This window comes from Oncorhynchus masou, chromosome 6 (assembly GCF_036934945.1).
Source record: "Oncorhynchus masou masou isolate Uvic2021 chromosome 6, UVic_Omas_1.1, whole genome shotgun sequence".
In the NCBI taxonomy this organism is placed as follows: Eukaryota; Metazoa; Chordata; class Actinopteri; order Salmoniformes; family Salmonidae; genus Oncorhynchus; species Oncorhynchus masou.
This window is the reverse complement of record NC_088217.1, coordinates 7,867,070-7,880,437: the sequence shown is the minus strand read 5'-3', so window position 1 is coordinate 7,880,437 and position 13,368 is coordinate 7,867,070. Positions and strand designations below refer to the sequence as shown.

The window sequence follows — 13,368 nt, the reverse complement described above, 5'->3', positions numbered from 1 at the left end:
TGAGAAATGGGAGCCGAGGCAGGTGTGTGCTGTGATTTACGAAATAGATTTAGAGGCAGGTGGGTGTTGTGGTTAATGAATTAGGATTAGAGGCAGGTGGGTGATGTGGTTAATGAATTAGGATTAGAGGCATGTGGGTGTTTTGTTTAATGATTTAGGATTAGAGGCAGGTGGGTGATGTGGTTAATGAATTGGGATTAAAGGCATGTGGGTGTTTTGTTTAATGAATTAGGATCAGAGGCAGGTGGGTGATGTGGTTAATGAATTAGGATTAGAAGCATGTGGGTGTTGTGGTTAATGAATTGGGATTAGGGGCAGGTGGGTGTTGTGGTTAATGAATTAGGATCAGAGGCAGGTGGGTGTTGTGGTTAATGAATTAGGATTAGGGGCAGGTGGGTGTTGTGGTTAATGAATAAGGATTAGAGGCAGGTGGGTGATGTGGTTAATGAATTAGGATTAGGGGCAGGTGGGTGTTGTGGTTAATGAATTAGGATTAGAGACAGTTGGGTGATGTGGTTAATGAATTAGGATTAGGGGCAAGTGGGTGTTGTGTTTAATGAATTAGGATTAGAGGCAGGTGGGTGATGCAGTTAATGAAATAGGATTAGAGGCAGGTGGGTGGGTGTTGTGGTTAATGAATTAGGATTAGGGGCAGGTGGGTGTTGTGGTTAATGAATTAGGATTAGAGGCAGGTGGGTGTTGTGGTTAATGAATTAGGAAAAGAGGCAGGTGGGTGATGTGGTTAATTAATTAGGATTAGATGAAGGTGGGTGTTGTGGTTAATGAATTAGGATTAGGGGCAGGTGGGTGTTGTGGTTAATGAAATAGGATTAGAGGCAGGTGGGTGTTATGGTTAATGAATTAGGAAAAGAGGAAGGTGGGTGACGTGGTTAATGAACTAGGATTAGAGGCAGGTGGGTGATATGGTTAATGAATTAGGATTAGAGGCAGGTGGGTGTTGTTGTCAATGAATTAGGATTAGAGGCAGGTGGGTGATGTGATTACGGTGACAATCATTACAGACGTATACCGTCTATCCACTGACAGAGAGACCACACAGTCTGTAAGGTTCACATGTCGATGTCCTCTTCGATAGCAGGAGTCTTTCAAATCTATGGGTTTGCTGTGGTTACGGTATACTCACATGAACACAAGCAGACAATGTATGTAACCGCAGATGAATGCACGCAAACGCACGCACACACGCACACACACACGCACACACACACACGCACGCACACACACACACACACACACACACACACACACACACACACACACACACACACACACACACACACACACACACACTCGTAGCCTTGTATAAATAAGGCTTCTAAATCTAAATGTTATCCTTGAATCACAAGGATTACCTCATGGGATTATGGTTAGGCGTGGGGTTCATATCACCCCAATTACACATTACACACACACACAGACACACAGACACACAGACACACAGACACACAGACACACAGACACACAGACACAGACACAGACACAGACACAGACACAGACACAGACACACAGACACAGACCAGACCAGACACAGACACAGACACAGACACAGACACAGACACACACACACACACACACACACACAGACAGACACACACAGACAGACACACATAGAGTACTCACGTTGAGCTGTAGCGTTTCCATCCACTGTCCAATGTTCTTGTATCCTGGGGAGCTGTTGTTGTCCATCTGGTACTGGAACAGGTCGTAACGTCCCGGTGCATCTCCGTTCTTGTTGAATGTCACAGACGTCCCTGCACTTCCTGTATTGGGAATGACATCACAAACATGGTGTTGATCATAACAGGCCGAAGTGTCAAGCTGAAGGAAAAATAGAGAGTTATTGGCAAGAGGAAAGGCTCAATGTGTGGCACAATGTTATGCACGTATTTTTGTCTCTTGTCTTTCCACAGCAAGTCCTACCCGGTTGGCTTTCCTGTCTGTCTGTCCGTCGGTCCGTCCGTCCGTCCGTCCGTCTGTCCGTCCGTCCGTCCGTCCGTCCGTCCGTCCGTCCGTCTGTCTGTCTGTCTGTCTGTCTGTCTGTCTGTCCGTCCGTCCGTCCGTCTGTCTGTCTGCACCAGGAGGTTTAGTTCTTCTGTTCTCTTTATTGCTAGATTCTCTAAAACCCTAAAACCCAAGCGTTGCTTGTTGCTCTTAATCTCGTCTATCCCCATGCAGCAGAGAACTCCTTCAGTGTACAATCAGCATTCAACCTCAGGGCAGGAGTATGAACTATCTGGTAAAGTCGGTGCAGGTCTCTGCCTCAGGACAGGGTTATGAACTGAGCTGGTACGCCCTGATAGTTTTCCAGGTGTGTGTGTGTGTGTGTGTGTGTGTGTGTGTGTGTGTGTGTGTGTGTGTGAGTGAGTCTTCCAGGTTTGTGCTGCTTCTGTTTCCTGTTGTAGCATTATTACTATTTAGCCTCTGGCAGCTAGGATCACAGGGCTGCAGTAAACACACCAAAAGTCTGGCCTATACAGGGCTGAAGTAAACACACCAACAGTCTGGCCTATACAGGGCTGAAGTAAACACACCAACAGTCTGGCCTATATAGGGCAGAAGTAAACACACCAACAGTCTGGCCAATACAGGGCTGCAGTAAACAAACCTAGAGTCTAACAACGAAATATTTTTCTCCAACTCCAACCACCACCACATCTTCATATTACAGTAATCTACACACCACCACCACATCTTCATATTACAGTAATCTACACACCACCACCACATCTTCATATTACAGTAATCTACACACCACCACATCTTAATATTACAGTAATCTACACACCACCACATCTTCATATTACAGTAATCTACACACCACCACATCTTCATATTACAGTAATCTACACACCACCACATCTTCATATTACAGTAATCTACACACCACCACATCTTCATATTACAGTAATCTACACACCACCACATCTTCATATTACAGTAATCTACACACCACCACATCTTCATATTACAGTAGTCTACATACCACCACATCTTCATATTACAGTAGTCTACACACCACCACATCTTCATATTACAGTAGTTTACACACCATCACATCTTCATATTACAGTAATCTACACACCACCACAGCTTCATATTACAGTAGTCTACACACCACCACATCTTCATATTACAGTAGTCTACACACCACCACATCTTCATATTACAGTAGTCTACATGCCACCACATCTTCATATTACAGTAGTCTACATACCACCACATCTTCATATTACAGTAGTCTACATACCACCACATCTTCATATTACAGTAGTCTACATAACACCACATCTTCATATTACAGTAGTCTACATACCACCACATCTTCATATTACAGTAGTCTACATACCATCACATCTTCATATTACAGTAGTCTACATACCACCACATATTCATATTACAGTAATCTACACACCACAACATCTTCATATTACAGTAGTCTACATACCACAACCACATCTTCATATTACAGTAGTCTACATACCACCACCACATCTTCATATTACAGTAATCTACATACCACCACCACATCTTCATATTACAGTAGTCTACATACCACCACATCTTCATATTACAGTAATCTACATACCACCACCACATCTTCATATTACAGTAGTCTATACACCACCACATCTTCATATTACAGTAGTTTACATACCACCACATCTTCATATTACAGTAATCTACACACCACCACATCTTCATATTACAGTTATCTCCACACCACCACATCTTCATATTACAGTAGTCTACATACCACCACATCTTCATATTACAGTAGTCTACACACCACCTCATCTTCATATTACAGTAGTCTACACACCACCACATCTTCATATTACAGTAGTCTACATACCACCACCACATCTTCATATTACAGTAGTCTACATAACACCACATCTTCATATTACAGTAGTCTACACACCACCACATCTTCATATTACAGTAGTCTACATACCATCACATCGTCATATTACAGTAGTCTACACACCACCACATCTTCATATTACAGTAATCTACATACCACCACCACATCTTCATATTACAGTAATCTACACACCACCACATCTTCATATTACAGTAATCTACACACCACCACATCTTCATATTACAGTAATCTACATACCACCACCACATCTTCATATTACAGTAGTCTACATAGCACCACATCTCCATATTACAGTAGTCTACACACCACCACATTTTCATATTACAGTAATCCACACACCCCCACATTTTCATATTACTGTAGTCAACACACCACCACCACATCTTCATATTACAGTAGTCTACACACCATCACATCTTCATATTACAGTAATCTACACACCACCACAGCTTCATATTACAGTAGTCTACACACCACCACATCTTCATATTACAGTAGTCTACACACCACCACATCTTCATATTACAGTAGTCTACATGCCACCACATCTTCATATTACAGTAGTCTACATACCACCACATCTTCATATTACAGTAGTCTACATACCACCACATCTTCATATTACAGTAGTCTACATAACACCACATCTTCATATTACAGTAGTCTACATACCACCACATCTTCATATTACAGTAGTCTACATACCACCACATCTTCATATTACAGTAATCTACACACCACCACATCTTCATATTACAGTAGTCTACATACCACAACCACATCTTCATATTACAGTAGTCTACATACCACCACCACATCTTCATATTACAGTAATCTACATACCACTACCACATCTTCATATTACAGTAGTCTACATACCACCACATCTTCATATTACAGTAATCTACATACCACCACCACATCTTCATATTACAGTAGTCTATACACCACCACATCTTCATATTACAGTAATCTACTTACCACCACATCTTCATATTACAGTAGTTTACATACCACCACATCTTCATATTACAGTAATCTACACACCACCACATCTTCATATTACAGTTATCTCCACACCACCACATCTTCATATTACAGTAGTCTACATACCACCACATCTTCATATTACAGTAGTCTACACACCACCACATCTTCATATTACAGTAATCTACATACCACCACCACATCTTCATATTACAGTAGTCTACATAACACCACATCTTCATATTACAGTAGTCTACACACCACCACATCTTCATATATATATATATGTACTCATCTCAGGAAACATTTCTACAAATTGGATGTACACATAACTGCCAAAGTACTGGAAACGCACACATAACTGCCAAAATAATGGAAACCCCAGCATAAAGTGTCTTAAAATGGCGTTGGATCACCACAAGGGGGAGGGAAATAACTAGTCAGTTGTACAACTAAATGCCTTCAACCCCTCTGAATCAGAGAGGTGTTGGGAAGCTGCCAAAGTCGACATCCTCAGCACATGAGGAACAGTGGGTCAACTGCCTTGCTCTGAACGACGGATTTTTACCTTGTCAGCTCAGGGATCTGTTTGCTGGCCCAGCGTTCTAACCACTAGGCCCACAAGCCAGAATGACTTTAATGTGAATTGGCTTATTTTCTACTAATAGATGGATGCAACACCATTCTTCCACAAGAAATTCCATCATTTGGTGTTTTGTTGATGGTGGTGGAAAACACTGTCTCCGGCAAATGCTTCATTCTAGCACCTCTCAGATCTGACTTTGTTTGTTCAGGCACCTATTTGTCCTGGATCCGGTACCTCTTGCGGCATGATTTCTTAATTGTTTCACTGTTCGCACTTCAGACATTCTAATAAAAGCAATTGGTGTTGAATCAAGTTGCCACCTCGTTCTTTCTCCAACCCCCCCAGAAAGACAACATGTAAAAGCATCGTGATCCTACTGTTTAATCATCCTATCTTGACACACTGATTCCAGACCTGCTCTCTTATTTGTAAATGTTTCTATTGTGTTATTGACTGTAAGCTGGTTTATTCCGTGTGTAACTCTTGTTTGTGTCGCACTGCTTTGCTTTATCCTGGCCAGGTCACAGTTGTAAATGAGAACTTGTTCTGAAATAGCCTACCTGGTTAAATAAAGGTCAAATATAAAAATAAAAATAAAGGTTATGGGGTGGGCCGGTGGGGTAAGTAAGTGATATTGTCACAGGTCTTGGGAGTGGTGGTCAGCTAGTGACGAGGTCCTTACATAATAAAGTTAAGTAGCCTAGGCTAGATATCTCCCTACTGAATTTGAATCATGGGAAAGCCAAATAAATAATGGATCAGAAAAAGGTAATTAAGTTTCATGATATTTTTCAAGTCCCAAAATCCAGAAAAAGACGGTGAACTTTCAGTGATGGAGGAGAGGAGAGGAGTGGGGGGCAAACTGTTCCTGATCTCGATGCCTTAGCTAGCAGCACTGCTAATCCAGGAGAAGAGGAGGAGGAGAAGAGGAGAGGAGTGGTGGGCAAACTGTTCCTGATGTCGATGCCTTAGCTAGCAGCGCTGCTAATCCAGGAGAAGAGGAGGAGGAGAAGGGGAGAGGAGTGGGGGTAAACTGTTCCTGATCTCGATGCCTTAGCTAGCAGCGCTGCTAATCCAGGAGAAGAGGAGGAGGAGAAGAGGAGAGGAGTGGTGGGCAAACTGTTCCTGATGTCAATGCCTTAGCTAGCAGCGCTGCTAATCCAGGAGAAGAGGAGGAGGAGAAGAGGAGTGGGGGGAAACTGTTCCTGATGTCGATGCCTTAGCTAGCAGCGCTGCTAACCCAGGAGAAGAGGAGGAGGGGAAGGGGAGAGGAGTGGGGGGAAACTGTTCCTGATCTCGATGCCTTAGCTAGCAGCGCTGCTATTCCAGGAGAAGAGGAGGAGGAGAAGAGGAGAAGAGGAGAGGAGTGGGGGGCAAACTGTTCCTGATCTCGATGCCTTAGCTAGCAGTGTTGCTAATCCAGGAGAAGAGGAGGAGGAGAAGAGGAGAGGAGGAGAGGAGTGGGGGGCAAACTGTTCCTGATGTTGATGCCTTAGCTAGCAGCGCTGCTATTCCAGGAGAAGAGGAGGAGGAGAAGAGGAGAAGAGGAGAGGAGTGGGGGGGCAAACTGTTCCTGATGTTGATGCCTTAGCTAGCAGTGTTGCTAATCCAGGAGAAGAGGAGGAGGAGAAGAGGAGAGGAGTGGGGGGCAAACTGTTCCTGATGTCGATACCTTAGCTAGCAGCGCTGCTATTCCAGGAGAAGAGGAGGAGGAGAAGAGGAGAAGAGGAGAGGAGTGGGGGGCAAACTGTTCCTGATGTCGATGCCTTAGCTAGCAGCGCTGCTAATCCAGGAGAAGAGGAGGAAGAGAAGAGGAGAGGAGTGGGGGGCAAACTGTTCCTGATGTCGATGCCTTAGCTAGCAGCACTGCTAATCCAGGAGAAGAGGAGGAGGAGAAGAGGAGAGGAGTGGGGGGCAAACTGTTCCTGATGTCGATGCCTTAGCTAGCAGCGCTGCTAATCCAGGAGAAGAGGAGGAGGAGAAGAGGAGAGGAGTGGGGGGGAAACTGTTCCTGATGTCGATGCCTTAGCTAGCAGCACTGCTAATCCAGGAGAAGAGGAGGAGGAGAAGAGGAGAGGAGTGGGGGGCAAACTGTTCCTGATGTCGATGCCTTAGCTAGCAGCGCTGCTAATCCAGGAGAAGAGGAGAGGGGGAAGAGGAGAGGAGTGGGGGGGAAACTGTTCCTGATCTCGATGCCTTAGCTAGAAGCGCTGCTAATCCCTCCACTAGTTAGTAGGCCTACTAGCGAGTCAGACTCAGTGGGAGAAGAAGGCGGGGAGCTTGGGGGGAGGGGGCAGTGCATCCACTGACGAAGTGCTCGGAGCAGGTGCAATTTGCAGTTCAAGAACAAGCAAATGTATAACCCCTGGCTTGTCATGCATAATTAAACGTTGGGCTGTAGAACATGCCACAAGGTAGGGAGCTTCGGTCTAGAAATGAATGGAGGGATTAAACTAGCATCTGAGTGGGTGGGATGTACAGTAAATGAACATCCTATGCCTCGGATGTAAAATATATATATATATAACAACAACAAAGAGCCCTCAGAAAAAATGTTTTTGAACATGCTGAACCAAGGCACATTTGGCAGCAAGCCTTGTAGACAAGGCTAAAGAGGACACCCAGGTTACAGTTAACACTCTAAGAAATAGACACTACAGCCAGAGACTTCAGAATAGCATTGGAAGGAGGCTAAACGTCACAGCCACAGGCCCGCTCATAGCTTTGAGCAAGAAATTGACTCTCAGGAGTTAAATGGACCTGACATGGGGAGAGGCATTGTGGGAGGTTTTGAAAACTAAGGTAGGACATTATTTTTTTTACAAACTTGTTCGGGTACTGTGAAAGTAAGGATGATTAAGGTAAGATTCTAAGACAGTACAAAAGACTGCAACTGCCGAGTCCCACTGTACCTGCTGTGCTGTGTGGGTGGATGGAAGCCTGTTACTCCTTGCTACCTAGTCGCTTCATGCTTCATTATCTCCTCTCTTACACAATGACTGATGCCTCTGTCTCTTCACTGGGGTGATGGAGATAGAGAAGAGAATAACTGATGGTGTCTCTTCATTGGGGTGATGGAGAAGAGACAGAGGACAGAGAGGTCATGAGCGAATGAGCTCCTGTATTTGTCAGCATGTTCTTGGAATAATATAGATTTGGCGTTAGATACAGTGCCTTAGCAAAAGTATTCATTCCCTTTGGCATTTTTCCTATTTTGAGGCATTACAACCTGTAAATTAAATGTATTTTTATTTGGTTTTCAAGTAATGGACATACACAAAATAGTCCAAATTGGTGAAGTAAAACAATAAAAAAATGGAAAAGTGGTACGTGCATATGTATTCAACACCTTTGCTAGGAAGCCCCGAAATAAGATCTGGTGCAACCAATTACCTTCAGAAGTCACATAATTAGTTAAATAAGGTCCACCTGTGTGCAATCTAAGTGTCAAGGAGCTCTCCAAACAGGTCAGTGACAAAGTTGTGGAGAAGTACAGTTCAGGGTTGGGTTATGAAAACAAATCAGAAACTTTGAACATCCCACAGAGCACCATTACATCCATTGTTATAAAATGGAAAGAATATGGCACCACAACAAACCTGCCAAGAGAGGACCGCCCACCAAAACTCACGGACCAGGCAAGGAGGGCATTAATCAGAGAGGCAACAAAGAGACGGAACATAACTCTGAAGGAGCTGCAAAGCTCCACAGTGGAGATTGGAGTATCTGTCCATAGGACCACTTGAAGCCGTACACTCCACAGAGCTGGGCTTTACAGGAAGAGTGGCCAGAAAAAAAGCCATTGTTTAAAGAAAAAAATAAGCAAACACATTTGGTGTTCGCCAAAAGGCATGTGGGAGACTCCCCAAACGTATAGAAGAAGGTACTCTGGTCAGATGAGACTGAAATTGAGATTTTTGGCCATCAAGGAAAATGTAAACCCAACACCCCTCATCACCCCGTGAACACCATCTCCACAGTGACGAATAGTGGTGGCAGCATCAAGCTGTGGGAATGTTTTTCAACGGCAGGAACTGGGAAACTGGTCAGAATTGAAGTAATGATGGATGGTGCTAAATACAGGGAAATTATTGAGGGAAACCTTCCAGCAGGACAATGGCCCTGAGAATACAGCTAAAGCAGCACTTGAGTGGTTTAAGTGGAAACATTTAAATGTCATGGAATGGCCTAGTCAATGCACAAACCTCAGTCCTATTGAGAATCTGTGGAATGACTTAAAGATTGCTGTACACCAGTTTTCCCTTGAAGAATGGGCAAAAGTCCCAGTGGCTCAATGTGCCAAGCTTTTAGAGACATACCACAAGAGACGTGCAGCTGTAATTGCTGAAAAGGGTGTCTCTACAAAGTATTGACTTTGGGTGGGTGAATAGTTATGCATGCTCAAGTTCAGTTTTTTTGTGTTTGTTACACAATAAAAAATGTTTTTATCTTCAAGGTGTTGTGTAAATCAAATGATACAGACCCCCAAAGATCTATTTTAATATTTTAATTTGTAAGGCAACAAAATTGGAAAATTGCGAAGGGGGGTGAATAATTTTGCAAGCCACTTTGATTTTTTTTTGTCAGGGACAGGATTCTACCCTCCACAACAGAAACTTCACTCCAGATCAAAACTCAAAGCCTACAACCTGATTTTCGATGGAATTACAGAATTACCTGGAAGGCCCAAGCTATACATCAAATGCTCTGGCAAACAAACTGAAAACACCATCCAACCTGGAACTGAGTGAGTAATGTTTAGTCTGAAGCTATACTTTATATTCAAAAGCCGAGAAGAAAAATACATTGCAATGATATACTTTCCTTTATAAGGACTGAATGCTGAGTTGGACTACCAAGCCTTCTAGGACAAGGAGATGGACTACCAAGCCTGCTAGGACAAGGAGATGGACTACCAAGCCTGCTAGGACAAGGAGATGGACTACCAAGCCTGCTAGGACAAGGAGATGGACTACCAAGCCTGCTAGGACAAGGAGATGGACTACCAAGCCTGCTAGGACAAGGAGATGGACTACCAAGCCTGCTAGGACAAGGAGATGGACTACCAAGCCTGCTAGGACAAGGAGTTGGACTACCAAGCCTGCTAGGACAAGGAGTTGGACTACCAAACCTGCTAGGACAGGGAGATACAGCTTCAATTAGCACTGACGTGTCAAGTGAGAGGAGTCAGAGCACTTTAGCCCAATGGCATGAGAATCAAACCCCAAACAAATGCAGAAGTCTTTGAAGCTGTTGTTCAGAGGTAATTAAAATGCAGTAGGTAAAAAATGATAAGGCAAAAAAATAGTAAAGAATGAAGCTCCTTATGGAAAATCAAGAGACACTTTTTGCTGACTGTTATTAAAAATGGGAACATAAGCACCTTAATCTTCCACACAGACCATCCCCTGGCATGGCACAGTGCTATATTAATACACTACCACTCTGTTAAGAGAGGGGGTGTTAACGAGGAGTGGAAACTCAGGATATTCGACAACGAGGACTCTGAGTCAGCTAATATAAATCTCTATAAGTCTGGAACAGTATTGGTACAGGGCAACCCCAAACAGTTTCAGCTGGACTTTCACCTAATCAAAGAATTTGCCCAGCAAGAGAAACTCTCCCTTGAGAAAGATACCCCCACCCCGAGCTGGTCAGACCAGACCTCTTCATTATATAACCCCACAGATGAGCAACCCCAAGCGGAAAGTCAACCTCCCAGCACAGAGTACTACTCCCTCATTGAAATGAAGGATAAATTCACCCAGCTGGAGGCAAGACAGGTGGATCTGGAATGGCAGGTGATTACACTCCAGTCAGCACAGACCCAGTCAACAGTCCAGCACAACAACAACCCCTTAACTAGACCTGGAGAGCTGGAGGTGTCGAGAGACATGTCTGCACTCTGGACTGTAGTGAGACAACATAAACAGGACAAAGAGCAGGAGCAGAACCGAGCACTAGAGGAGAGGATCAGACTGCTGGAGAAGAGGGTGAGGGGGATGACATGTGACAGAGAACAACCTACAAGAGAGGTGGCCAGCCCCACAGAACAGTTTGCAGAACAGCCCACCACTGACCATACCATCACAACCACACCGGGACAGACAAATGAAGAATCCTAAGCCCAGGGGATCTCACCTCCTTTGAGCACCACCCCTGACAGCCACCCTGATAGCCCTCCTGACAACCCCTCAACACCCACTGAGGAAATACACAAGACACAGAATGTACTCCTAATGGACTCAAATGGGACATATTTACAAGAAAGAACAAAAATCCCCAACACAGAGTGTCTAAACTCTGGTATCCAAACACCCAGCGGACCCTAGACCTTCGGTCTGAGGACCAACTAGGTTCACCTAGTCACATAATAATACACACAGGCACAAATGACCCGAGAGCACAGCAGGAAAGGGTGGCCACAGCACTGAAGGGAGAGATTGAAAAAGCTTCTTCTACTTTCCCCAAAGCACAAGGGGTTAACTCCACCCTGCTACCACGAAAAGACGTCCACTCTGATACAATACAGCAGGTAAATGCAAGTATTTCCCAAGACTGTGCCTCAAAAACAAATGTTTTCCTGGCCCACCACTCCACCCTGGACTTGAACAGCCTTTATGACCAAAAAACACACCCCAAGTCAACCATGCCCACACCCCATTTAGGCACCCTCAGATCAGACCTATGCCCCTCCTTCCCACCCCATGCCTCCCACTCCCGCAAAGAGGTCCTCAAATGGAAGTCACACATACACCCAGGCCGTGAGTGGACAAAAAGGCCCAACCCCCACTCTTACACTAGCCCAAGCTGAATGTACCAGATGCTAAGCAGGCTCTGGTCCCACTTACTGGCCTGAGGCCAAACCACACAACCAACAACATTGGACACTTTATGGAACACAAAGCCTTCACTATCTCATCCTGGAATATCCAAGGCCTGAGGTCATCTGCATTTGGCCTAAAGAGCTGAACTTCATCAAATACATCGGAAATACAAACATTGTGATCCTACAAGAAACATGAGAGTGAGGAAACGGACCCACTTGTTGCCCTCTAGGTTACAAAGACCTGGTAGTCCCATCCACCAAACTACCAGGTGTGAAACAGGGAAGGAACTGCTAATTTGGTTTAGAGCAGACCTAATTCACTCTATTAAATTAATCAAAACAGGAACAATTTACATTTGGCTAGAAATTCAAAAGGAAAGCATCTTAATTAACAGAGAAAAATGTCCTCCAGTGTGTTACCTATATCTCCCCACTAGAATCCCCATACTTTAATGAAGACAGCTTCTCCATCCTGGCGTGGGAAATTAATCATTTCTAGGCTCAGGGACATGTACTATTCTATGGCGACCTAAACGCCAGAACTCCTACCATAGGAGTCCCCTCAAAGTCTATCGTAGTGACTACAGTGAGGGAAAAAAGTATTTGATCCCCTGCTGATTTTGTACGTTTGCCCCCTGCCCAAAAAATTATCAGCCTATCATTTTAACGGTAGGTTTATTTGAACAGTGAGAGACAGGATAACAACAAAAAAATCCAGAAAAACGCATGTCAAAATGTTATAAATTGATTTGCATTTCAATGAGGGAAATAAGTATTTGACCCAACTGCAAAACATGACTTAGTACTTGGTGGCAAAACCATTGTTTGCAATCTCAAAGGTCAGACGTTTCTTGTAGTTGGCCACCAGGTTTGCACACATCTCAGGAGGGATTTTGTCCTACTACTCTTTTGCAGATCTTCTCCAAGTCATTAAGGGTTCTAGGCTGGCGTTTAGCAACTCAAACCTTCAGCTCCCTCCACAGATTTTCCTCCATATTTGACGGTGGGGATGGTGTTCTTGGGGTCATAGGCAGCATTCCTCCTCCTCCAAACACAGTG

The 13,368-nt window shown here is 44.2% G+C and overlaps 1 protein-coding gene across 2 annotated transcripts in view; it reads right to left on the bottom strand.

Moving 5' to 3' along the window:
- grm7 (glutamate metabotropic receptor 7) overlaps positions 1–13,368 on the bottom strand; it is a 443,553-nt gene that overhangs the window by 130,017 nt on the left and 300,168 nt on the right. For both annotated transcript variants that reach the window (XM_064967486.1, XM_064967487.1), the window contains exon 7: positions 1,642–1,781. In XM_064967486.1, the coding sequence (XP_064823558.1) occupies positions 1,642–1,781 (140 nt within the window). The remainder of the gene's footprint in view (positions 1–1,641; positions 1,782–13,368) is intronic.